General features: G+C 41.1%; 4 protein-coding genes across 8 annotated transcripts; 3 read left to right on the forward strand and 1 right to left on the reverse strand.

Annotated features, from left to right (window-relative positions):
* Positions 1-142: 142 nt before the first annotated feature.
* Positions 143-11,315, reverse strand: rabl6b (RAB, member RAS oncogene family-like 6b). Of its 3 annotated transcripts, XM_076271178.1 has the most exons (18): positions 11,218-11,313; positions 10,855-10,957; positions 10,302-10,693; positions 10,008-10,142; positions 8,328-8,375; positions 7,818-7,847; positions 6,952-7,004; positions 6,748-6,842; positions 6,522-6,662; positions 6,331-6,436; positions 5,717-5,820; positions 5,123-5,523; positions 3,746-3,893; positions 3,144-3,347; positions 2,389-2,701; positions 1,650-1,833; positions 1,473-1,531; positions 143-1,255 (listed from the first exon to the last, which is right to left on the reverse strand). In XM_076271178.1, the coding sequence occupies exons 3-18, from the start codon at positions 10,429-10,431 to the stop codon at positions 1,058-1,060; spliced, it is 2,349 nt and encodes a 782-aa protein (XP_076127293.1). In that variant the 5' UTR covers positions 10,432-10,693; positions 10,855-10,957; positions 11,218-11,313; the 3' UTR covers positions 143-1,057. The 3 variants fall into 3 exon arrangements, with proteins under 3 accessions (XP_076127293.1, XP_076127292.1, XP_076127294.1); XM_076271177.1 differs by lacking the exon at positions 10,855-10,957 and having other exon boundaries at positions 11,218-11,315; XM_076271179.1 differs by lacking the exons at positions 7,818-7,847; positions 10,855-10,957 and having other exon boundaries at positions 11,218-11,315.
* A 325-nt stretch (positions 11,316-11,640) lies between these two features.
* On the forward strand, positions 11,641-14,868 carry nfu1 (NFU1 iron-sulfur cluster scaffold homolog (S. cerevisiae)). Its single transcript, XM_076270444.1, has 8 exons — positions 11,641-11,712; positions 12,124-12,221; positions 12,314-12,449; positions 12,588-12,654; positions 12,763-12,880; positions 13,009-13,072; positions 13,318-13,492; positions 13,902-14,868. The coding sequence occupies exons 1-8, from the start codon at positions 11,654-11,656 to the stop codon at positions 13,938-13,940; spliced, it is 756 nt and encodes a 251-aa protein (XP_076126559.1). The 5' UTR covers positions 11,641-11,653; the 3' UTR covers positions 13,941-14,868.
* A 271-nt stretch (positions 14,869-15,139) lies between these two features.
* On the forward strand, positions 15,140-20,512 carry LOC143105960 (deoxyribonuclease-2-alpha-like). The gene is made up of 7 exons (XM_076270101.1): positions 15,140-15,250; positions 15,493-15,602; positions 15,683-15,836; positions 15,992-16,094; positions 18,258-18,422; positions 18,742-18,969; positions 19,442-20,512. Exons 2-7 carry the CDS (start codon positions 15,499-15,501, stop codon positions 19,825-19,827), a joined length of 1,140 nt encoding a protein of 379 aa, XP_076126216.1. The 5' UTR covers positions 15,140-15,250; positions 15,493-15,498; the 3' UTR covers positions 19,828-20,512.
* Positions 20,513-20,869: 357 nt separating this feature from the next.
* stambpb (STAM binding protein b) lies at positions 20,870-25,652 on the forward strand. 3 transcript variants are annotated; one of them, XM_076271158.1, is made up of 10 exons: positions 20,870-21,101; positions 21,996-22,234; positions 22,331-22,406; positions 22,578-22,673; positions 23,059-23,440; positions 23,702-23,826; positions 24,038-24,175; positions 24,560-24,672; positions 24,906-25,005; positions 25,172-25,652. In XM_076271158.1, the coding sequence occupies exons 2-10, from the start codon at positions 22,032-22,034 to the stop codon at positions 25,226-25,228; spliced, it is 1,290 nt and encodes a 429-aa protein (XP_076127273.1). In that variant the 5' UTR covers positions 20,870-21,101; positions 21,996-22,031; the 3' UTR covers positions 25,229-25,652. The 3 variants fall into 3 exon arrangements, with proteins under 3 accessions (XP_076127273.1, XP_076127272.1, XP_076127274.1); XM_076271157.1 differs by having other exon boundaries at positions 20,870-21,097; XM_076271159.1 differs by lacking the exon at positions 20,870-21,101 and adding an exon at positions 21,113-21,692.
* Positions 25,653-25,667: the final 15 nt, after the last annotated feature.

Here is a 25,667-nt window from a genome sequence, read left to right on the forward strand (position 1 = left end):
ACAAAATGAAACCATCCACAACATACCCTGTGGTGGTATTTCAACAACCAGAGCTGACTTCTACCAAGTCTTTACCTGAAGGCTACAGTAGACTGCCAAATCGATTGGCTCTTTAAAATAAAAACAAAATAACTTTCAAATGTACAGTATTCTTGCTTTATTGTCTAATTATAATTTAAAAGTCTGTATGTAAATTCAGTAGCCTAATTATCCTACTATACCCATAATTTCCATTGGCCAGTAAGTACAATGGCATCTAACAAGTCGGACCTGTATTCACTGAAAAATGTAAGCCGCCAAATTTCATGAAGTTGTTCAACAGACTGACTTAAGACCACAAGGTGTCGTGTGAAATACTGCTATAACACAATAACAATTCATTAACTTTACATGATAATATATATTACAATAAGACCACTTCAAAATGGAGAAAGCCTGAACATGCATTTTTTGCTGTGATTTTCTTAAAGGCATTATTCAAACAGGCTGCATACTACTGTTTACCATCTAATGTCAGAGAAAAAAAATCAATATGGAGTCATATCATCGCTTTACAACAAATAAACACATAGCCAGGAAAAAATGGACAACTCTTACATTCATACAAAATGCATATCTACACTAACAGCAAAACAAGAAAAATATATAAGGCAATTAGCATTAGGCATGCATTACAGCACAGCCTACAACAACAAGACCAAATTTAAAGATGGAGTGGTGTGTCTTAAAGTGGGAAGAGTACCAGCATAGAAAACTCAGCAATTCCGGTTTCTAGTATAAAAAAAAGTAGCCAGGATAGTTAGCCAGGATAAAACATAGTATCTTTCAGTAGCATCTGTACTTATTGCAATCTGTACCCGAGTAGGGAGCTGGGAGTCTCATCTGCACTTTGTTGTGGCTCAGTGGCATTGGTAGAGCCACCGTACAAGACAGACCAGTGCTGTGCCACAGATCTCAAGATGGAGGGGGGAGGCAGTCCCCCCTCCCCCTCTGTCGTGGATTGGATGACCCAAACGTGGTGCAATCTCCTAATCATCTCACCATAGTGGATGGGCTTCTACAGCTCCTCATAGTCGCCCTCATCTCTCTTCGTGGACTCCTCGCCTCCTGCCAAGAAGGACTCCAGGTCGTCCAAGTTGCCGCTTTTCTTGGGCCGAGACTTTTTCTTCTTCTTGTCTTTCTCGTCTCCTGTTCCGGCTTCATCTTTCTCTTTCTTCTTGTGCTTCTGCTTCTTCTTGCTGGATTTATCCTCCTCCTGAAATGAAACCAGAACACGGTCTGAAATATATGACTGGCAACGTGAACCCACACACACCCACACACACACACACACACACACACACACACACACCGACAACGTTCACCCACACCCACACACACTGACAATGTCAACATCTGACTCTAATAACTGCTAGGTGATGCAAAAAACTGAGTCATGATAATGATGCCTTTGTCACGTGAATATAACTGACCTCTTTGCTTTTCTTCTTCTTTTTCTTCTTCTCTTTGGTGGAATGCTTTCTTTCTTTCACTGAAAGAAATGATCCAACCATCAGATATGAGGAGAAGATATAAATTGGCGAGTGAAACATGTATAGAAAAATACCAGACATGGTCATTATTGGGTAAGAAGTTAAAAGAGGACTTGCCATCTTGCTCATCACTGCTGTCTTTGGTTTTGGTTGCTTTTTCCACAAATCCTAAACCAAAGAGGTCATTCTCGTTCTTGGTTTTGAAAGACAGCGCTGTGGGTTTCATGGGCTCAGGCATTTTAGAGGGAATGAAATCATCATCGGAAAGTTCAGAGAGGTCATTCCTGACGGAAAATGACTCCTGTGAAGAAGCCAAAGAACCACAATGTTGGACAGAAACAAAGAGTGTAGGACACATTTGTTTTGAGCATAGTATTTTGACCCGCAATTTATGGCACACAAAAAGTAAAGAAATTTTGCCTTGTGGCCACACTTCCATCTTGTGTTCACATGCAGTATTTACCGGTATGTGGATGTCAATGTGTTAATAAACATGACCACAACCTGTGATCTGAGGTCATATTGAGGGCATAACATTAAATATAGAAATGATGGATATTTTGTAAACAAACCTCTATACTGTATTACCTATCTAAAATGCCAGCCAGGCTGAATTCTTCCCAATACAGATACGATATCCAGACATTGATAGTATACTACTGAGTTATTATTAACAGCACAAAGAGCTAATGGTTGTACATTTCAGTATTGTCTTTCATAAAAACAAAATAAGCCACCAATAAGGCTAGCAAGTTTACATATCTACACATGAACCTCTGCAAATGCAAAAATTTGATCAGAACTGCCAACACAAACATAAAACTGTTTTAAGTCTCCATTTCTGATCTCAGCTCACCTTCGCTGCTTTCTGTGTGTCAGACTCCTCGCTTTCAAAGTCCGGATCATCCATGACATAGGACAGCATCTGTTTGGCCACAGGAGCGTCCCCGTCTGTGTCTGAGGACTCGGCCAGAGCGTACGCTTCTTTCTCCACCCTCCTCTTGCTCTGATTGGCTGGCTGCGCCAACGCTGCTGTGGAGGATGGCATAAGGATTGCCGGCTCGGGGGCCTGACTATCCATCTCAATCTGCTCAGCGTGGGTGGCGATGGTAGGCATCGCCTCCGGAGCTGTGCTCTGGCTGTGCAGAATCAGCGAACTCAAGTCCTCTCTATTAGGAAGGAGAGGGAAGCATCGTTGATTTAAAGGAAAAAAAATAAGCAAACTACAAGCTGATCACGTTCATTAATTTGAACGGTTCTCAGTGTTTCCTCTATGTTGATTTGGTAGTGGCGGCCCCCCACGGTTTAATTTTCTTCCCCCATGGTATCAGAAATGGGGCAGACGTACAGTACACTAGTCGCAGTTGCCTTTTCAAAATTCATTGTGCAGACCTGTTGTAGATTCTCCAAATATACAGCTCAATCACAACTGAAAATAATGCCTCATTGTGTGTGAATAGAATACATATAATTGTTTGTGTTGCAGCGAAGTGTCAATTGTCAGTTCCGTGGGACGGGGGGACGGGGGACAGGTTCGGACAGGCCTGCCCCCACTGCTTAAAAAAATCCTAGAGGAAACACTGGGTTCTGACTTTTAAATATGGCACTTACAGGGGATTTTGGAGCTCTGGTTCCAGATCCTCGTCCAAAGCAACGGTGACTTTGGGCTGCGATTCGTCCTCGTCACTAGATAATGTGAGGTCTTTGCTAGGGATTGAAACGCTTGGGAGTGGGAGTGAAGCCTCCTTGTCATCAAGGTCGAGGTCGTCCTGAAACTCCGCCACCATTGGGTTTCCCCCTTGGCCTTCTCCATCACTTTAGCAGGGATGAATAAAAACAACATCATTTACATGGTCAACCTGGAAGTTCCCATATTTTTAATTGAATATATGCCACAGCTCTTAGCTATGCACAAGCAAAAAACTACATTTGGTAAAATGGTGGTGCACCGCTATGTGTAATGCAATTGCCATTTGCTAAAGTGAATTGACACTAATGATTGCTGAAGCCTAAAAGTAACTCATTATCATTATCATCACTCAAAATCATTACTATAAGAACTTTGGTCAAAACATGCATGCAAAACATGCATAAAAAAACACAAAACACAGACACCCATATCAAGGGTGAATATATTTAAATTAGTACTTTTAGTTAGTCAAATTCAGCAGTGTCATTCATCAGATATATAGTGAATCCATAGTGCTCCATACCTGTCACTGTCCAGTGGAGCCGAGGGTGGGGGAGCCACGCTGGCTTTGGGTGGGACGCTTTCCTCCAGAAAGCTCCGGTCCAGCCCCTCATCTGGCACAAAGTCATCCACATTATGAACCTTCTCTGGACACACTGGAGCAGGAGGCTCTGAAGACAGGAAGACAGTAAAATTACCGCCCACTTCTGGATTCTGATGTATATTCCCATCTCATACGTTTTTTTACAAAGGTTAAATATCAGACAATCAAAAGAAACGTGTCAGGAGTGCATACACTTTAAGGGCATATACTGTTAAAATAGTTCACCTGTGTTGAAAAGTCAGGCAAGCAGTCCTAAATCTGACATGGATGTTGGTTTTTGGGTAGAAATATAGGATCAGGCTTTAAGAAAGGGTAGGCAACATTTTAAGACTGAAAAGAGGACACATCCAGTTGTGAAGCTAATCATTTCAACATGAGTCATTTCACAAACCTCTCCTTTTAAAGTATTGCCGGTACAATGGCTTCCATTGATCAGGAGTCTGCTGACAGTACTTCTCAGAGGCAAAAAGAAGGCAAACCTCCCCTGGGTAAAAACATCTGACTCAAAACTACAAGTAGCTTATCCCCCTCTCTGCAAGTTCCACATTGCTGCCAAGCGGACCGTGAAGACTATTGTCAGCACTTTGAAGTTTTTGTGCCTGTCTGTGCAAGGGAACCAAATCCTCTCTGCACGTCCTAGCAGAGCAAACGAGATTTTACACTCTGCAATCCACAAAACTTGACCCGTCACATTTCTTGCAAATACAAAAAAACTATCTAAAACTACTTGGCTGGCTTCCATTAAAAGTGATATCAAAGTATAACAAAGCTACATCAAAGTGCAGCATGTACTGCTCCCTGTGCACTGTTACTTCAGGTTACCAGGTGCTGGTGGGTGCAGGAGCATGGGAATCAAAAAGTCAAAGTAGTCACCGCACACTGGAATACTTATTTTATTAAGAGCCAACAACACGTCTTCACGGGGACCAGAATTGATGAGGCAAACAAGGGAAATGTGTTGTTCCCTGAAAATAAATCAGTTAAGTATTCCAGTGTGTGGTGGTGAGTGACTGTTTTGACTTGTTGATTTACATATCAAAGTGCATTCACACTGTTGGCAGTTTGGGAACTAATCAGGAATGGCCGGAGGTGGACCACCCCGGCTTCAAAAAAGTTCTACCATGCATTCCTACTGTCTGTGCACTTAACACTAACTGGCTGACCTACCTGGTTGAACAGTTGTGCTAAGATTAGCTGGTTTACTAAATGGTTGGAACAAATCACTGGCAGAGCAAATCACTTTTATTTTCTGAACCTTGGATGTCCACCTCTGGGAATGGCAGTCAACTGGCTCACCTGGCTTGGCAGCAGGGGGTTCCGGGGCGGGGGACGATCCAAACAGCCGGGATATGATGCCACGCTTCTGGGGTGGGGCGGCCATGGGTGCGGCAGGTGCTGTGGAGGAGGAGGAGGAGGAGGAAGGGGAGGGGGCGGGCGCTGGCCGCTCAGGAGAATGGAGGTCGGCCGGAGGAGGTGGTGACGCCGCTGCGCTGGAGGGCTCGGGTGGGGAGGACGGAGAGGAGGTCGGCTGCGCCTGGGCCGGGAGGGGGGGCTGCGGAGTGCCGGGGCTGGAGCTGTCCGTGGAGTCCCTGCTGGGGGGGACGACGGGGGACTGGGACCCTGAGGACGGGCTCTGTCCATTGGCACGGCCAGGGGAGCTGTACCCTTTACCGCGAGAGTCCATCATCTCCAGGAAGCTGCCAATCCACAGCACAGACAACATAAACAAGTTGCCATCCGTAAAAAGACCACTCTGCTGAGCTTTTATACATTAAAATGCAGACATTTCACATCATTGTCTTTACCAAAGTTCAGAGCTTTTAATCTATAACGAACCGAAGCAGAGAGAAAGAGAAAAAAACAGCACAACACATGAAGGTGGATTATTACATCTCGTAGTTCTGGTCCTCCGTCTCCTGCTGCACACACAGCTCCTCCAGCGTAGCGTCAATGTCCAGCTGATTGGTCTCGAGCTGCCGCAACAAAGTCTCCCTCTGCACAGACCAGAGCACGGCAGCAGCGGTAAGAACAATCAAGTGACTGTGCCCCGAGGCAGCCTCTCACTCCTGCACAGCCTCCGTCAACAGCTACCAGCGCGAGAAAGCCTGCGGCTCTAGACTAGCATATTAAATAACCAGCCGACACATAAGGAGGCCACTGATAGACTCGCTAGTGGTTTCATCTTCTCAGCACGTGGTTCTATACACACACACACACACACACACACACACACACACACACACACACACACACACACACGCCAATGTCTTGACTGGCTCTAGGTTTACTGCAGGATAATCTATCACCTGTGTTGTTTTCCACTCCAACCAAATCAATAATGAAGGACATCTTTGGAAAGCACTGGTCCTGACACAGCTCAAGTGACTGTAATGGAGTATAGGTTCCACAAACATGTCGTTCACAAATATAATCTAAAATACAACAAATTAGGTTTGGGCATGAGTCTTGTCACATATGCAGAATGGAATGCTGGGAGGGTTTACCTGTAGTTGTAAGAAAGGAATGTTGAAAAATCTGTGTAGATATTTGAGGCCAAATCCATTCTTCATGGAGGACTCGGCGTAGTGAATGTAAGATGAGCCCAGTGGCCTGTGAAAAGACAAGAGCACACACAAAACTTACTCCACGCTTTGGTTAGCTTATAGCCTCGCCACCGAATTATCCATACCCTTACCTGTTAAGGTCCGCTATGAAATTGCGGATGTCGTCCGGCAGAATGACGCGGTGTTCACCCATGTCACGGTGGTTGCCGAGGACGCACACCGGCACGTGGTTGGGCACTTTCGGTAGCTCTCGTAAAATGTAGTTGTACGTCCTGCAAAGAGTAGATGTGGTGTAATTCTTATTACAATTTACTCAACTGACAGGACTTGTGTGTTCACATACAGACGTGTTATTACCATTGTTTGGTGATGTCAAACATCATGATCACACCATTGCAGTTCTTGTAAACATCCAGAAATTCTGCGTCCAAAGCCACTTCTTTGTCTGATTGCTACAGTGATAGAACAATCAATAGAGCAACAAACAAAAATTAATAACTAAGGATGTTATTGGTGCCGGTATACTTCAGCTGACAATACACAGGCTTTAAGAATACTTGCCTCTTGTGGTTCATTGTCTAATTTCAGGTTATCACCTTTCTTTTTTCCTTTTCCTGTGATATTTAAAACAAAATAAAAAGGCAAGTATGCATCTCAGGTCAAAATGGCAAAAGTCATTCCAAATCTCAAGCATGTTAATACACACATATGGGGCAAATCTTTTATAAAACCTTAGCATAACTTCAAGAATATTTCACTTATTACTTTTAAATAGGTTAAAAGAGTATCGGAGAAATGCAGGAATAATGCATAGACATAAAACATGTTAGTGCCACCAAATTGCACTGAGAGAAATTTAACTTAGAATACATATATATTCTGTTCACACAATGGACAGCAAAATAGTTATGCCTTTCATTTGGCACTGGTAAAACTCATGACATTATAAGGTGCAATTAGACAGGTGCTTAGCCATTCATGTTTACTGCTTCAATGCAGCATCAGATGACACTGCATATTATAACCACGGCCATTAATATGTATTAGAAAAGCATATGCTCTGTGGCTTTGGAAGTGGAACATCCACGAGGGATATCACGGACACAGTGAAAAGTCCTAAAATATGAAAGACTCAACAAAAATTTCAATAGTGTGAGGGTGAATCCAATTTGAGCATCTGAGGACAGCACATTAGGCTAAAAGCAAAGACAGATGCCAAACACAACACATGAGCACTGTGTGGAGGCTATTTTAAATTATGTTGTGTTCAAACAGAAAATCTGTCTGTACTTTAGCTGTGCCACGTCTGTGAACAGGCCAGGGTATAGTAGCAGTGAGATAGCACAGGCAGCACTTAGCATTAAGACGCACCACACTGAACACAGTTAGCTCACACTCAAACCTCTACAGGCTACGATCACTCTCACCTACACCTTCAGGAAGAGGATATTTTTGGCCTTGATGAGTTAAGCGTTTGGGCAAAGGAAGAGAAAAACTCAATTGTTAACAGTACAGATTATGCTTACACATCTATACAGCAGCTTCAGATCAGAGTCAGAGGTAAATAACATGGTCATGAGCAACTCAACACAATGGGCCCTAATTTAAATGGTGGGCAAAGTCTAACCAAAGCTACTTCAATAACAAGGCTAAATCTATTTGCTAATTCAATATCCTATGCAAGATCAGTGGGTCAGCTCAATGCTCCCAAACACCTCACAACAGCTTTAGCTCATGCAGGAGACACTTTGCTCATTGATAAGACTGTGCACTTTTCTAGTCATTTAAATTGGGGCTCACTGTCTTCTAATGGGCATCAGCTTGTCTGTAATAAATTCCCATGACTGACAATACATTTTAGAAACAGTTGGCAACACTGTTAAGGAAAGAAACGGTCTTTCCTTCTCTCTAAGGGAATTTCTCCCTTACAAACTCACCTTTATCCACCACATCCCACACTTCCACCTTGACCACGTCATCAGTTGCTACGGATAAGAGAATTGGGGACAATCAAAGAAATTAAACTATCTTTATACAAGTTATTGTGTTGCATTGAATTTGTCAGTATTAGTTTCCCCCGAAGGAGTTGGAATTCCATGGATTCCTTTGACTACTAATTCTACAGTCACATGCACTAGACTAGGGGATGACATTGGCTTAGAAAAAAAACATAACAAACAAAGAACAGCCTACTTACTTTTCTAATGAAACAGTATAATTCTAATGAAAAGGGACTCACAATTGAATAAACCAACTGAAATACTGATAATAATCAACTAGACTACTTGATCTAAACTGCTTAACTTTGAAAGAGGGGTGTGTGTAGCTTTTCTATTAATGCAGATATATTTCTTATAGATATTTGTCATATCTATAGTAGGTCAGCAATATTTAAGCAAACTCACAAAAGCCTACATTTGTACCATTACAGATCTAGAATCAGTCCTATTTCTATAGAGGACACCAACATACTAGTGATCATTTTGTTGAAATGAATTTACCTTGGTTGGCACCTAAATTGGATATAATTTGATAAATGAATGAAAAGGCATGGTTCAAATTAAAAAATGAATCAAAACAAATTCAAAACAACAACAAACAATAAACATGACAAACATCACAAACACAGACCACAGACAAATTACACTATATATGCCTTTCCTTTGAAACCTTTGAAAGGAAGAAGTATGCAGAACCGGTAGCAGAAGTAAGCGAATGTGGCTGGCAAGCACACACAATACCAGTAGAGATACCAGTAGAGATAGGTCTTAGAGGCTTTGTAGCAAAGTCAGCCACAACAATTTTGTTGGATTTTGTTGTTTTCTAGGACAGTCACTGAAAGGAGCTGCAAAAGAGTTATCTAAAGCCAGTGGCTATGGCTGAGGACCACACAGACTACTTGGGGTCATGCTGTAACCTGAATTGACTAAGTTACTAACTTGTTTCTTTGTTTCTGGAGTAGTATTTGTCAGTGGCCGCATCAAGGGTTTGCTTTTTGTCTGGTTAATGTTGCGGATCGGATCATAAATGGCCACAGCAATGAAGAAGAATGACCAAAGTAATTGTTTGTATTTGTTGGTATTTGCTGGTAGAGAACTGATCACGAGTACGGAGGGGTGTGGGTCTGAGATGCCAGACACCACTGCTCAGCCTTCTAGAGGTGTCGTAGGTCTAATTCAATGTAACACTGACGAAGGCAGGTGCCTGCTTGATGACCCAAGTAAAATGTGCATGAAGGCTGCTCTGTTCAATATTGTTTTCTGTACACTAAGGTTGCTTTGATGCTGATTTTGTGGTTTTGTTTCTTTGGTTGGGTATGCAGGCTACTGGCAGCTCATGTTGTACAGTGAAGAAGGATTTTGAGACTGCTGCCAACCAATTGTGCATTGTTATTGTATCCTGCATCAAGTTGTGTAGGCTTGGCAGTCGATTGGGATATGGGGTAACTGGGAAATCCTCTACCTATAGCAAAAGGAATTAAACACGTCTCCTGTGCATATCTGATATTACTATTCAAAATGCATTAAAAAAATAATTTTCATATATAAAAGCATTCAAACAGGATGAAAACCTAACCAGCCTACTTCATTATCATGCCAGCCACCAGGCCCACTTACTTTTGTAACTCCAGTGGATGCTAGTGACCTGGATCTCCTGAGTGGGGATGTACTCCTCCACAAACTTCTGTCCCTGAAGTCGTTGCCACAAGGTGCTCTTGCCAGTGTTTCTGTCTCCACGAATAACAATTTTCACTTGAAAGGGAGGACAGAAAAATGTGGTATGAAATACATGGAATGACCATATGAATTTTCCTCCTGCATACTTAACTATGCAGATTCATGATAATCTGCATTAATAACGAAATCAAACAGCACACTTCAACAATGGAGCTGGAGAGCGGAGGTACTCACTGTTGTACTGAACACCCTTTGCAAAGCGCCTTTGTAAGCTTTGGTTCATTGACTGAAGACCTGCCGGGATGTTCTTGTCTTTTGGTGGCACAGGCTCGGAGCCAACCAACTTCTTCAGTGCAGAAAACATTTTGATGGAGGACTAACTGAAGAACACTTTGGTATTGTGAAAATAGGGTTTGTTTGGTTATCAACAAATGACTGTCACTGTGTAAAACATTGTGAATCAGTACATTTCCCCACAGCAAAATTGGAGTGACAAAACGTAGTGCTCCATAGTGTAATCTTTGTTTTGGATGTTAGGCATGTAGATGGTCATATCATTGAACTTGAAGTCAACTGTCTTCTGCGTTCCAAATCATGTTTGTGTATCTGCTTTCATTAGTAATGCCCTGCAGAAAGACCACAAAAGATTGTCCAGTCAATTCAATGACTGCCATAACGGTGCAATGTTTCAATACTTCTCAACGGTGCAATGTTTTCAATACTACTTTTCACAGAAAAGTACAGAAGCAATGTTCGAACATGTATTCTTTCGAAAAAATATAGCTACCGTTCTGGTGTAGTATTGAGATAACGTCCAAGAGCACCTGACTAATTAACAGGCAGAGTTGACCAGGCTGAATATGAATGGGTTGTCAGCTAGCTAGTGTAGCCTGCAATCAAATGGCACAACATTCCTTATCTACCCAATGGCACAATGGACAGAATGAACACATGCAGAGCTACTTGGTTTGCAACATTCCTGCTTCCGTCGACATGTGATGTTATAAGGAGAAACACTATAGCAGCTACCTTGCACGCTAATGATATAGAGGAACTCTATAATCAGCTGTAACGTTAGCTAGCTAGTTATTTCACAGCAAAACCAAAGTAACAGATTAAGATTCAGGTATCTACCCTGATCATTACTTACAGCAATGCACCACAGCAAAGCATTAGCGTGAGTATTAGTCCATTCCAATAAGTTTAATCTTGACCTCGATTTTTCATCATTCCTCAACATCAGCAACCATTTTTCTCTCTTCCTGGGTTCGTGCTATTTACTGCAGAGCGCACGCACCCGGAAGACTGCTGCCTCTAGTGTTTGCTAGAAGTCGACAACGTTTTTATTTTTTTTTTTTATTTATTTTTTTTGTGTATATTATCTTATCTGATTATTTATGTAATAGGTTACAATAATATTTGTTAAGAATGATGATATAATATAAATGTAATGTTCAAAAAAGTGAAACAAGTTGAGCATGCTTTTCACATCCAGACTGAAAGGTGGCAGTGCAGGTCATAGGCCCGACATGATACGTCTTCGCGAAACTCGAATTAAATTTAGACGAAGAAGAATCCGTGTAAACATGGCATCCTACGGTCGTGTCGGGAGATTGTGGAATATTTCTGCGTTAATAGCAAGACCGTGAGTTGAATTTGAATGGAGTATTATCAGGGGGTTTATTTAATAAGCCTTTGCAATGTCATTCATGTAATCAGTTTGTTTATGATTATCTAACTGCTTCGGTCGTGGGTGCGCGTTTCATAATCCAGTGTGAGCTAGGTCTGACGCAGATTTGTCCTCAACTTTGACTTTCTTAAAACCAGCTTGTGTTAATGCCATAGCTAGAAAGTGGGAAATGCCAGTTTCGTCATATGTATGGTGCGATGCGTGTTATGCGTACTGTGTAAAGATTATATGTTATGATTAGCTAACTGGCTAGTTTAATTTCCCTTTATGTATTGCTGGAGCCCCCGGGTACAGTGTTGTCGCTGACATAATCTCCCCGTTCAAGGCAAAAGTTTCAACATAACAGAATCATGAATATTTTTACAGGCACGTTCGTAATTATGTTGCTGTACTGGAGAGACCTTCCGGCCAAAAGGCAATTACGAGAGGACTACCATTGCCATCAGTTACTAATCATGTATTTGGTGAGCGGTTTTCCCCTTCTGTCACAGTCCTATCAGATCAAGAAGCATCACCCGATTAACACTTAACGTTTCTTTGTTTGCTTTTTATCCAGTGAGAAACATGTTCATACAGACCCAAGACACTCCAAACCCAAATAGTCTGAAGTTCCTGCCTGGTCGCGTGGTGCTGGAGTCGGGAACGATTGATTTTGCTGGGCCTCGTGATGCATATTGTTCTCCACTGGCCAGGTGCTCAGCTCTTCTTTATTCTTTTTTTACAGGCTAGTTTATGTCGCTTATTGCATTGCCATATAGACATACAGTATAGTCATGATTGAAATTCACTCATCACTGATTGTGATTGACTATAACATTTGTATTTTACAGGCATTTGTTTAGAATTGATGGTGTAAAAAGCGTTTTCCTGGGTCCTGATTTCATAACAATTACTAGGGTATGAACTTGTATGCAGTTACAGTGTAAAATACTTGAATGCAATACAGCATAAGTAGCATTAGCCTAGATCTACTGGAATGACTGAATGACCATTTCCATACATCAGGCTGATGAGACCATGGAGTGGAAAGTAATCAAGCCTGATGTCTTTGCAACAATCATGGACTTCTTTACCACTGGACTTCCAGTGCTGAATGAGGATGCTTCACCACAAGCAGATACAGGTTTGGTTTTTTTTTCCCTCCCATTAGATTTCAAATAAATAAAGCTAGTAGATTGACTGAAGACATCTTGAATAAACAGGTCTTGCACAAATGTCACTGTTGGAGATACACTGTTCCTTCTCAAACAGCTCCATCAGATGATGACGATGAGGTGGTTGCAATGATAAAAGAACTTCTAGACACTCGCATTAGGTAGGTTGAAAATAGTCACATCATCGCAATGCACTAACATGAGTGTGAATCTAAAGATCTAAAGGCAACTGTTTTAAACCACCCATGCTCGGTGTTTGTTTAGATAAGATGACCAAACTAAGTCTGCCTATCTATAAGGGCTTTCAGATATAACCTCCGGAGTATATGTGGAGGTTTGTCAAACGGAGGTTCTACCCTTCTGATGATTCCGATATGATGCTAACTTGCGGACCTATGTCCCACAGGCCGACAGTGCAGGAGGATGGTGGTGATGTGTTGTATAGAGGGTTTGATGATGGCATTGTGAAGCTGCAACTACAGGGATCCTGCACCAGCTGTCCCAGTTCCATTGTCACTCTCAAGAGTGGGATCCAGAATATGCTTCAGTTCTATGTCCCAGAGGTGGAGGGAGTAGAGCAGGTACATTTTGGTCATATATTGTTCACGTTCTCCTCCCAAAGTTGATTTGTTATGGTGATGATTTTGATCTTAGGTTTTGAAATTGACACTGGGCCATTCATTGGATGATGTAAAATATTGTGTTACTATTACAATGACCCTTGTGCTATACGGATTAGAGCTGTAATCGGTTTTATTATGTTTCCTTTGTGACTCTAGGAGTAGTAAAATCACTGATTCAGTTATATGCTATTTTGGTTCATAAATTCAAGAGTTTGAAAATGCATATGTGAGAGTGAAGAGGGCTGAATGCATCACATAATGTAAAAATCTGTATCAATGCTTCTGTGATGTCTGCATCATCTTCCATACACTTTATTGAAGGGTTGTAGCACCTCACCCAAAGTGTCTTTTTCTGTTCCCCTCTCAGGTGAAGGACGAGGATGTGGAGCAGGGTGCCAAAGGCTGAACTTTGTCGGTCCATGATGATGAAAGACATTCCTGTCGCTCACACCTTGGCAGCCATGTCCCCCCCTCCCCCCTCCTCCTCCTTGCCTCGACATGCTACATATTTCAATGAGGGCCTCAGAGGCTGGTCTCTTCAACAGCAATGACCTGCACCCATTGTATTTATGTCATTGCTCTTTACCTGGATTATTTTGTAAGGCCTTGGATTAGAAAGATATGGCTGGCCTCGAGATGTAGCAGACATGTATTGTCTTCCATGCTACATTTCTGCAGTCCACTCTACAGTGTTTTACCCCAACAGAGGATCTAAATGTTGGCAGTTACTCTTTGCTTCAAATTATTTATTATTTATTGTGTAACAATTAAATACGACTCTTGGAAGTGAGAGTAACAAAAGCACACGTCACAACGCACAAATGTACTCAAAATGCAGTTGTATAATATTGACTGTATGCATTGTATGCATAGTGCCAGACACTAGCTCTGGATAGAAGTTCAGTGCCCATGAACAGGTGGCTTATTATCAGTAGAACAGATTCACAGTATCACTGAGCCAGAGGCAATCTACTAAAGTGTGATATGTGGTTTATAAAGACATTCTCTTTCTGAACATACAATATCACATTTATGCAATGAGCATATTTACCATCAGTGTGCATATTGTTTACCAACAGCAATGAATCCATATTGGTCCCTGAAATAACCATGGATACTCACCACATTGTATGAGTTTCATTAAACCGTCTTCTTACTGTAGCCTCACTGGTTGTTTGATAAATCATATGCCAGTGTTCAACATTCTGATGCTATAAATACAAAACCCTTTGTATAAGGGGGGATTAATTTCACAGTTCAAATATTATAGCTATACTACTGTATGTACTTTCTGAGAGCATACTCATAAAGTAATAAAATTTATTTTAAGTATACATTTGTTTACAAGTTATTTTTGTTCATTACATAATCATGACAGCAATGCAATGTAACTGCCATTTTTGTTATATTTATTTATATAATATATATATTTTATATATATAACTGTCATCAAACACCATAGAGAGTGATTCAAGAATCTTCAAACATCTCTGAAAAAAATGCAGCTTGCAAAAATCGGGCAACAACATGCATGTGAGCAACGTGATCACATGACCTCGACCAAGAAAGACGTCACACAGCTTCAAAATAATGATGTGAGTAGTTTCAATGTGTCGGATGGACTGTACGAATGAACAGGGCGTCAGGCTTCCAAACTAACTTCTGAAGACTTTTTAGCCTACTTTTCGAATTTCCTATCCGGTTCAACTTAAAAAGGTGAGCCATGCATTATTAAACAACTTCGTGTGGCAGTGATTTCGTTCGTCTAGATGCAAATTAGCCTGACACGAATTTGTTCCGATTGCTTCGGATTTGGTTCAGATGAAATTCGTGCAAATCACATTTAACTACTCGAAAAAGTGTCACACAGTAACAATACAATTTACACTGTTATATTAGCACTCTTCTTAAGATTAATTATTTTACTTGCTTTACTTACTATGCTTTCGCTTCCTTAGTGGGTCATGGTCGCTGTTGCTTTTGCCCTGTTGCTGCTACATTACCAGACGCTAGAGGGGAGTGCAGACCCTATTTCGTGCTATGATGACTTGGGAAAAGCTGTGGATTGGTCAGTATGAGGACGAAAAACAAAGGGTAAGAAAATAAGTCAAATGGTGCAAATAACATATAATATATACTCCAATGCAGGTTTTATCTCTACAAACTCCCTCACCATAAGTCCCGTTTTGAAGGGCTGAAGTATCTTTTCATGAACCAAGGGAGTGAGGGGTGGGCAGATGGAAAAGGATTGGTGAATGACAGTGCAGGAGCCTTGGGAAGGACTGTTGGACCACTATACACGGTCAGCAATGCCTCTGCATATTCATACTTATGGCAACGGGCCACCTTAGTTTATGATTAGAAAATAAGCAGTTAATAGGCTACAACAATGTTTTCCATGTTTGGTAGCCTACTTGTTGCTCATTGTAACAATAACAATACACCACCTTTTTATAGAGCACTGAGCAGGGCTACATACTGTACAATGATCAGCCTCCTGCACCAGTGCCTGGGATTAGAACATCTGAAAATGTTGGTAGAAGTGGAGGTCATACCAAAGGTAAGGTTGATTTATTACCAAAGGCATAAAGGACAGTTATATGATTATAATTTATCATGTGACAGTTTTTCATTGGCCATACTTTGGTTTTGGTTCTTGTTTTCAAATCCTTGTAAAAAAAAGGAAGTTTATTTAGGTTGACGCAGCATTCAGTTTTCCCTGAAACCTCGCTCCTGACGCCTTAAGGAACATGCTAGCAAGTGATGCTAGAACCTATGGGTTTGAGCTCACGGGATCACTCTTGTTAATCAAAGTGGATTTATAGCTCAGTTGCAAGGGACCAACCATATGTCTGAAACACTTCTAGTAACCTGTCTGTAGCATTTGCAGCAGTATGTTCCCCTTTCCCCATCATCACTTCTGCTAGCTTGTCCAAATTGACAGATTCTAGTGACACCCTTTTCCTGTCCTGCTTATTTCCAAATTTCTACTGTACTTTTTATCTGACAAGACTAGATCAGTGGTTCTCAGCCTTTTTTCAGTGATGTACCCCCTGTGAAATATTTTTTCAACCAAGTACCCCCTAACCAGCGCAAAGCATTTTTAGTTGAGAAAAAAAAAAGACTTAAAACAGAGCACTGTGCCATCAGTGTCTAATTTATTAAACCTTGGAACTGATAAACACATACAAAATTCAAACATTTGAAAAACTATTTTGAACATTTTAAATGTTAATAATCCATGACTAAATGTATTGCAAATGATTCAAACTAATGTAGTGAAAACAGTGACCATATAACCATTTAAAACTATTAAATGAACCATTTAAAACTCCATAAATATGCAAAACACTTATTTGTAGTGTTCTCTCTTGAACTATAAAAATATAAAAAAAACGAAAGAAATAGTTAACTTAATTATAAATAAAGATTTGTGCACATAAAATAATTATCAACATGGGGGTTTTTTAGGATAATGAAATTGAATAGCCTGAAATATAAAATTCATTTTATGAACTTATATTTTCCTGAAATATTTATTAAATAATTGTTTTGAAAGTATTTTGCATGGATTCTACTTTTTAAATATATGTATATTTTAAAATCTCACGAACCCCCTGGAGTGCCTTCACGTACCCCCAGGGGTAGGCGTACCCCCATTTGAGAACCACTGCTAGATAACATAGAGGTATGCATAACACAAGCATCAAAATATGTCTATGCATCAACCCAGTCCTCCAGACTGGTGAGAAAATCTGAGGGCTATGTTTATCAGGTCCAAACTTTCTGACATTCTTTACTACTAACTCTAAGTATGGGGTTATGTATTTTATAATAAGTAAGTATTTGATGGTATGCGAAATCACTTCATCTCCACTTGTGCCATCATGGTATTGGAGTGACTTGGTGCCATTGGATATTTAGTGACAACAACACTGTTCATGACTGTGAATCTGAGCTCTTTTTTCAATAAACTACACCAGCATCAGTAATGTCAAATAACCTCTACATCAAGTAATTGTGTACAGCCTCTTTTAACTGTAACTCACTCGACAACACTTCCACTGACTCCCACAGGTTGTTATGAGTCACCATGTCTTCCTGCAATTGCTGATTCTCTTTTGTCAGTAGATCGATGCCTGCCTTTAGAGTTATCGTGTATTCCTGCAATAGGAATTTGTCCTTTTTTTTTAATCGTTTCATCGAGCTGATACTGACATAGAGCTTCGTCATCAAGATGTGATAAGAGTTGATACCTCTCTTCCTCTACCTTGTTCAATCTTGAAGTAAAAAGTTTGCGACATTTGCGAGTATTCCTTTTGTATCTTTCATGATTTTTGGATTGATTTTGAAGCAGGATGCGGCCCACTTGTCATCTGCAGCCTTTTCATTCCCATAAAACATTCCGGTCAAAGAATGCTTTGCAATATATTTCGTAACAAATCCCTCCATTTTGAAATATTACGAAATTCATTTTTTTCCAGGTTGGATAAAATGTTTTTGTCATTTCTTCTCTAATGTATCAGCCTCAGATACAGTCACACTACACACCTTTAAATTCACTTCCATGTGCACATTAACCAGTTCAAAATTATAAACCTGTTTTAGTACATCAGACAATAACCACTCTGCTTCCTGTTGTCTCATAATCTTACTTGACTTACACCTCCAGGTTTCACTGCCATATTTTATAAGATAATTCTGTTTTATTTCCCTTCTTCAGGTGTTGTCTTATTTGACAAAAAGCAAGGTTATTGGTTGGTCCACAGCACACCACATTTTCCACCACCCAAGAAAGTCGGACAGTTTTCATACCCAGACAGTGGTGTTTTGAATGGTCAAAACTTCATCTGTGTCACCTACCCCCTGGATCACTTCCAGACAATAGGTGAGGTGCATAATGTGTATCAAGAAAAGTATGATTGTGCCCTCTGTAGAAAGGTTGATCTAAAACATTGTCAACACTGTATGTGTTCAGTGTTCTGACAGAAAACTTTAAGATAAAAACTCTGAAAATAATCTTGAGAATGTTAATTGGACAGAATATAATGAAATTAGAAAATAAAGTAAAAAATATGTCATCCATATTGCAGAGTATGTGGTACATGAGATTGGATAAAAAATATTTTTTTTCTATGCATGCACATAACTGTTTGTGACCCACAGATCATGTCAATGTGAAGTAAGGTATGTGCTTTGTTTCTTAGGGGAACAGCTACAGATTAATCAGCCACACATCTTTGACTGCCATATTCCCGATTCCCTTGCCTCCTCTGTGCAATCCATGGTCCAGCTGTGTAAGGACAGCCAAGGAGAGAGAGGGAATGTCAGTCTTCTTCATGATGTCACCAAAATATCCAATCGCAGTGTGTCCCTCACGTCATTGGGTGGGACTACATTCATCGACTTTGCTAAAGGAGCATCCTTTGCAAATGGTAAATATTACCAGTGACTGCAATGTAGGCTACGGACATATGAAGAGTTTGGTTCCAAAATGCTATATCTCTGTTTTTAAAAACATTAAAAAGTCATGCTATTTAATTGTGTATTTCAGGTAATATCAATCAAATTGCAGTTGTGTTGTTTTGATTGAGTAAAGATATATCAAATAACAATACCCAATTACAGTTCGAAATGATTTATGAAAATTCATTAAAATGGTGGATATAGCATTTTGGAACCAAACTCAGATAGCTTGCTTATGCTTATGGCTACTAACCTGACTCTCGCCAGATGAATTTCGTTCCGCTTAGCTCCACCTAGCTTCACTCACATCCATCTGGGACCTCTTCCGTTGAGAGTGATTTCTGCACCAGATTTTATGGTAGAGCCAATTAGGACGCAGGGCGGGAGTTTCATAGATGTGTCGAGCAGGGTCTAATTCATATTTTCCTGTCACGTATGAAGATCTCTATCACTCCTGGGTGGCCCCTACTCTTCAGTCCGACCTGCTGGTTCAGTTCTGGCAGCGGTCCACTGGGATTCAGCCCTCAAACTGCTCCGGTAGCTGGAAGGTGCTGAACGTCCAGCAGCTTGCCCCTGGGCAGAGGTTCACCTTCGACGCCACAGATGACCACTCCAAGTGGGCGGTCAGCACTATGGCTGCGTCTGGAAGCGCCGGTGGCTGGGTCTGCGTGGGCGACATCAACCGCAATGAGGCGGAGGAGAAGAGAGGTGGAGGAACTGTGTGCCTCCAAGACCCCACTGTGTGGAAAGCCTACCGAAGCACAGCCCTGAAATGTCTGTCCTGCCAAGGAGGTCAATGTGACTGTGATACAGCAACAGGGAGATAGAGCGGCAATATTGTTTTTCAAGGGGGAAATATTTCTACAGTCCTATGGCTCATGTCAGAGATGTATGCACTTATCTCAGGTATTTGTTGCTTTTTACTGTAAAATATGATTAAGAATTTTTTAAGAGATCAATCAAGCACTATTTTGGATTTTTGGTACAATTATCGGTAGGCCTGCCTGGTTTCACCAGACTCATACTTAGTTTTACTTCGTGAAGTGTAGTCTGGGTACTCTCCATTGGGAAATGTTTCCAACCCTGGCATCGTAATGGGTGTAGACTTTGCTTTACTTTTGAAATCATTAGTCCAGCCTAACCAATCACATTGATCTGGGATTTTCATTTCATCATCCTACTTCGCCTAACCTTTACGAACTGATAATAAACCGCATTGGCAGTCAGGAAACAATGTATTTACCTTTGCTGTATTAATTTACACAATCTTCCATCTACATTTTTTTTATGTTAGAAGGTGTTGCTACTACTGTTGCTTTACCACAGCCACTTTTAATTTAGAAATGAATGTCATCCACAATTTACCTACAGCAATGCTCATGCTTACAGAGCAAATTAATTGTGCCAAAAAGTTAACTCTTGTGCAGGATAGGCCTACATCATTATTTATACCTAAAGGAGGCTTTAAATAATCTTGGATGTACTGGTTTAAAATAAACAATTCTGTTCGTATGTATTTCTCATTTGTTATTATTATTTGGATTGTACACATGAGAGGGTAGCTATTCATGATATACTGTAAAATAGAAAGTCACTGAAACAAACTGTTAATCCTATTTTACAGTAGTAATCCTACTTTTACAGAGGAGTGCCTCCACATAATTGTGACTACTCTGTGGTATTTTATTTAAACGTGTGCTTAGATTATTATATGTGTAATATCAAAAAACAGCTGTTTGCGATATTGCTGAAGATGTTCGACTATGAGGACTAGATTGTGAGTGGAGTGTTGGAGTCTGGACTGGAGAGGTGCTAGATTTTGAATGGGCGAGCGTGGGTGCGCTTGCGTATTTCCGGTTCGAGGTTCTTCCGCGTAAACTGGTGTTGACCATCCGCGTTCAGCCCAAAATCGACCACATTCAATATTGGTCTGTCCATACAACGTTACGCATATTATACTATTCTCAGGGGACTGAATATTAAATTATGACGATTTATTTTAATTGATAAAACAATTGTAGCAACTCTGTGAAATGAACTCACTTAACGTTACCAGATATAGTGCGCTATAGGCTATCGTGATCTACCAACAACCAGGTAAGTAGCGGCTAAGAGTGTTGTTTGTTTTCTGTGCAATCGACATCAGTAGCATGATGGTAGCATGGTTATCTGGAAATTGTTTAAAATCAAACAGTTTGAAGTTATTGTTAGTTAACACGCGGAAGGACAGAGAAAAATCACTCTAGAATCTCAATTGTAGGTCTTAATAAGGTGTGTTGAGAGAGCTGAGATTTGGTCACCCAACATGGTGACAAGATAGCTAATCTAGTCGTAGCGCTGGCTAAATTGGTTGACATGCTTTATTTGACAGAATAACGTAAGTTTCTGCCTACAAATGGAATTACACTAAACTCAGCCTCCAGCACATGGACTAACGTTAGAGGCCGTGCTACAACAGGCTTTATATGTTTCAAGCACAGAACTGGATTTCCCAGATGACAAGGGAGAATGCACTACAACGCTAATCGTGTTAACACAGTACCCTGAATCCTGTCTAACTCTGCTGGTGTTACATGTTCATGTCGTGGAATGCAGAGAACACACTTGCCCCTTGAGTTGGATTGAGCAACAACATTAAATGGCTGTAGCACTTCCAAAGGCAATCCTCTATGACTGAAAGCTCACTGACAAGGTTTTACAACTGAACTCATTGCATAACTGGCACTACAGATTAGACAGATAACCAGAAACTTCAGTTCTCTGACAATAGTGTAACTACATAGTACTACTTGGAATGCAAAAAGAGACAACTGCTTACACTAAAGTTTGAAAGTCAAGAGTTACTCACAGCAATGTGCCTATTTTCCAGTTTGCCTTGGTGATGACAATCTGTACACCACCAAGTAATTCTTTGATGTACTCATTTCAACGTGTTCAAAATGTAACTAGATCTTTATTTAGGCCGACACTCAATTGATTGGGCTGTGCATTTCAGGTGTTTAAGTAGGAGATCCTCTGATTGAAGGGGATCATGTTGGACCACACAGATCCAAGTCTCCCGCCTGAGGAGCGGGTGCGTGCCTTAGTCAAGAAGGGGAGCGCTGTGGACGTCAATGAGAACGTGCCCGCTCGCCGATACTTCCGCTCCGGCATGGAGATGATTCGGATGGCCCACACCTACGCTGAGGAGGGGAACACAGAGCATGCTTTCATCCTTTATAACAAATACATCACGTAAGAGCTGGGGGCTGTTGGTGTGTTTGAGTGAGACACAAGTTACAAGACATGTAATAGGTGCCATATAAACTTTTAAAATTTTTATTCCATCAGGCTTTTCATCGAAAAGTTGCCAAAACATCCAGAGTATAAGAATTCAGCTATTCCCGAAAAGAAGGACACTTTAAAGGTGAGTGTATGTTATTGATTCACACAACCACTCCCAACTGATTTACCCTGAATGTAATGACACCAATTTTTCCGTGTGTGTGTTTGATGTATATTTCATGTCTGATGAAAACAGCACGTTTTATGTTATTTTGATGTGTGTGTTTTCTTATCCATTTTGCCACCAAAACAGAAACTCAAGGAAATTGCCTTTCCTCAAGCAGAAGAGCTTAAGAAACATATCTTCAGGCGATATGAACGGGAGTATGCTGACTATATAGTCAGAAAGGTAAGCTCCTTTCCTGCCTCTATCCTCGAAAACAACATAACAGCAATTGGCTTTAATGGCATTATGTTCCACATCATAATATCAACATTTCTCATCCTAGTCCATGTGTTTAACACCAATTCTTCATTGTTTTTTGTGCTTTCCTCTTGTTATTAGATGTGGTTGTTACAGAAAAAAGTGGATGATAAGTTGCTAGCCATACTTTACATTTTAGTGTGTAACTGCGTTATTGCATTATAACATGTGGAGAGAAATATAGCTATTACAGACAGCAAACAAAAAGACCCTGTGTGATGGTGTTGTGCAAGTGGATTTGGAATGTTGGGTCTTGTTGCTGTGGTCTGTTCTGAAGCTTACATGTAGAGGTGTGTGTGGTCATTTGCAGCAGGCGGAGGAGGCCGCCATGGCTCAGCAGCTGTCGCGGCAGCGAGAGCTGGACACGGAGAGGCAGCGCGTGGCCGAGATGCAGCGGCGGCAGCGCGAGCAGGAGCAGTTCAGCGCCTTCGAGGAGATGATCCGCCGCCAGGAGCTGGAGAAGGAGCGCAAGCGAATCCTCCAGGAGTTCAACGCCCCGACTGCTGGTGCCCTCACCACTGACACCCCACTCCTCCCTGGGATACAGGGTCCTCCGCTCCCGGTTCAGCCGACGGCACAGAGTCCTGTGTACCCCAGCGCCAACCACTCCGGTGAACCTGTGCAGACACCTGTATCGCCTCCCGCTTTTGACCGATCACTCAAGCCAGGAACCCTCATCTCAACTAGCAACAGTAAAACATATTTTGTTTTTCTAAAGTGCCTTCCTAGGTTTCTTTGTAAAGTCAGTAGTGAATGCTACTTATGGATACTTTAGGTCCATGTTAGGGTGAATACTGTCTTGCTAACTTTATTAATTCTGTCTTGATAACTTTATTTGGAGTTGGAGTTGATTAATATACATAATATACAGTAGTTATGAAGCAATGAAGTTCTGAATGTTTGTTGATCTCTCTTGCCTGCGAATTTCATCCTGTTTCTTTTCTGTGGCACAGATATCATGGTCGATGGGCTGAGGCAACTGACTGTGCCAGCTGAGCTTTGTAGCCAGTTCCTGAGAATAGCCAATGCCAACACTATCAGATCAGTGGAAACCTGTGGAATTCTCTGTGGCAAACTGGTACGTCACAGAAACCTTCTCTGCCTTCTGTCATGTGCCCCCTCTGGCTTTTAACATGCATTTATCATCTTAATTTTCTATCAGATGCCATTTCTGTCACCAGTTGTTCTACCAGTTCAACTCCAGTTTTACATCCCTCCATAGTGACGGTCTTCATCGAGACATAATAATACACCGACATTTATACAAACACTGTGACCGTTTTCCCCAGACCAGGAATGCTTTCACAATAACCCATGTGATAGTGCCAAAGCAGTGTGGGGGCCCAGACTACTGTGACACGGAGAATGAAGAGGAGCTTTTCCTGGTCCAGGGCCAGTATGACCTCATTACCCTGGGCTGGATTCATGTGAGTACCGGTATATGGATGTGCACGCACGACTAAAAATGGTACACATTTCAGCATTGGCCAAAGACTAACAGCCGGGCTACACGGGGTCAATTGAAGCATGGATTATATAGTGGAAGCTAATTGTTGCAGCAGACTATTAGGTGCCTGGTGGGGCCTGCCTGTACAGTAAGTTCCCGGTTTGCATTATACAGATGTTCATTTTTTAACCAATCTAGTTCTCTTTTTCATTCTTACGTTCTAGAATCAACACCTCCTAGAGCCATCTAGATAATTATGTCTTATGTGACTAACCTATTTACTATATCAGTGAAGAGAGAACGTGATTATCTGTTTGAGATTGAACTGTGCTTTGAATATGACTTTGAATTTCATGTGTTGTAGACACACCCTACACAGACAGCGTTCTTATCCAGCGTTGATCTTCACACACACTGCTCCTACCAAATAATGCTACCAGAGGCCATCGCTATTGTGTGCTCCCCAAAGTTCAACGAGTGAGTCTTAACACAGTCCCTGGGCATTTATGAACAGTCCAAAGCAAGCTAAGCCATTGTGGTTAAAAAATAAGGTTAAAAAATAAATGGATTAAACACTTAGTCTATTTTTCAATGGCAAATAATGGTGTGCGAGTTTTTTCTAGATTGACGGTTAAAAAAAATAAAAAATAAAAAATAGTGTCACCGTATTCCTCTTGGCCAAGACACTGCATGACTTGCTTTTCTGGCAGGACGGGATACTTCAGGCTGACAGACCATGGAATGGAGGAGATATCCACCTGTAAACAAAAGGGCTTCCATCCACACTCCAAACACCCTCCTCTCTTTGCTGTGAGTTTCACTATCTTTTCAAATACTCTTCAAAATATGAACTACAACCCTATGCATTTCAGTGTTAAATACAGAATAGTTTAAATTGGTGTATTTGTGATTAAAATGGTGCAATTGAGTTGAAGTTAAAAAGTACTTTCTTCCACCTTTGTCTTTGCTATGACAGGAAGGAAGCCATATCATTATCACAGACGCCACGGTCACAATGTTGGACCTGCGATGAAGTCTGATCACATACCGAGTATCGGTGTGATGAAGTAGAGAACAACCCCTCTTTGACTTTATATTAATTTACATTCTATGGCAACTAGCACTCCAAGAACCTGGATGGGAGATGATTTGAAGCCAAGACCAGAGGACTATGGAGTGTCTTTAGGGACGGGACGGGACTTCGTTTGGCATATCAGCCTATCTGATGCACTTGTATAAGGGGCAAGAGTGAATAAAAATCCTTTAAATGTTGTCTACTGGGAGCTCAGGGATGGACACTTAACCTCAGAATACTCATTCTCGTTAGGGATTGTATCACTGTATACTCTGTTCTGTTATTGACCCTCCTGTGTTTATCTTTTATTTATAATCCCATAATGGTTCCACACTAATTGTTGCTAAACTATTAAAGGAGATGAGTGATATTTTTCAAGGAATGATTCTCACAAAGT

This window comes from Alosa pseudoharengus, unplaced genomic scaffold (genome assembly GCF_046254945.1).
Source record: "Alosa pseudoharengus isolate Yale_2024_CS ecotype anadromous, Long Island Sound unplaced genomic scaffold, YU_APseudo_1.1 YU_APseudo_1.1_scf_6, whole genome shotgun sequence".
Lineage (NCBI taxonomy): Eukaryota > Metazoa > Chordata > Actinopteri > Clupeiformes > Clupeidae > Alosa > Alosa pseudoharengus.

Excerpts from the sequence above, each read along its gene's own strand:
- rabl6b (XM_076271177.1), bottom strand. The coding sequence starts at position 10,431 with ATGTTTTCTGCACTGAAGAAGTTGGTTGGCTCCGAGCCTGTGCCACCA. Across the intron at positions 6,663-6,747 it reads TTTGACATCACCAAACAATG|GACGTACAACTACATTTTAC; the intron begins GTAATAACACGT and ends TACTCTTTGCAG. Across the intron at positions 2,702-3,143 it reads CCAGAGCTCCAAAATCCCCT|AGAGGACTTGAGTTCGCTGA; the intron begins GTAAGTGCCATA and ends CCTTCCTAATAG.
- nfu1 (XM_076270444.1), top strand. The coding sequence starts at position 11,654 with ATGGCATCCTACGGTCGTGTCGGGAGATTGTGGAATATTTCTGCGTTA. Across the intron at positions 12,450-12,587 it reads TATTGTTCTCCACTGGCCAG|GCATTTGTTTAGAATTGATG; the intron begins GTGCTCAGCTCT and ends TGTATTTTACAG. Across the intron at positions 12,655-12,762 it reads ATTTCATAACAATTACTAGG|GCTGATGAGACCATGGAGTG; the intron begins GTATGAACTTGT and ends TCCATACATCAG.
- LOC143105960 (XM_076270101.1), top strand. The coding sequence starts at position 15,499 with ATGGTCGCTGTTGCTTTTGCCCTGTTGCTGCTACATTACCAGACGCTA. Across the intron at positions 15,603-15,682 it reads TTGGGAAAAGCTGTGGATTG|GTTTTATCTCTACAAACTCC; the intron begins GTCAGTATGAGG and ends ACTCCAATGCAG. Across the intron at positions 16,095-18,257 it reads AAGTGGAGGTCATACCAAAG|GTGTTGTCTTATTTGACAAA; the intron begins GTAAGGTTGATT and ends TCCCTTCTTCAG.
- stambpb (XM_076271158.1), top strand. The coding sequence starts at position 22,032 with ATGTTGGACCACACAGATCCAAGTCTCCCGCCTGAGGAGCGGGTGCGT. Across the intron at positions 23,441-23,701 it reads CCTCATCTCAACTAGCAACA|ATATCATGGTCGATGGGCTG; the intron begins GTAAAACATATT and ends TCTGTGGCACAG. Across the intron at positions 24,673-24,905 it reads TGCTCCCCAAAGTTCAACGA|GACGGGATACTTCAGGCTGA; the intron begins GTGAGTCTTAAC and ends CTTTTCTGGCAG.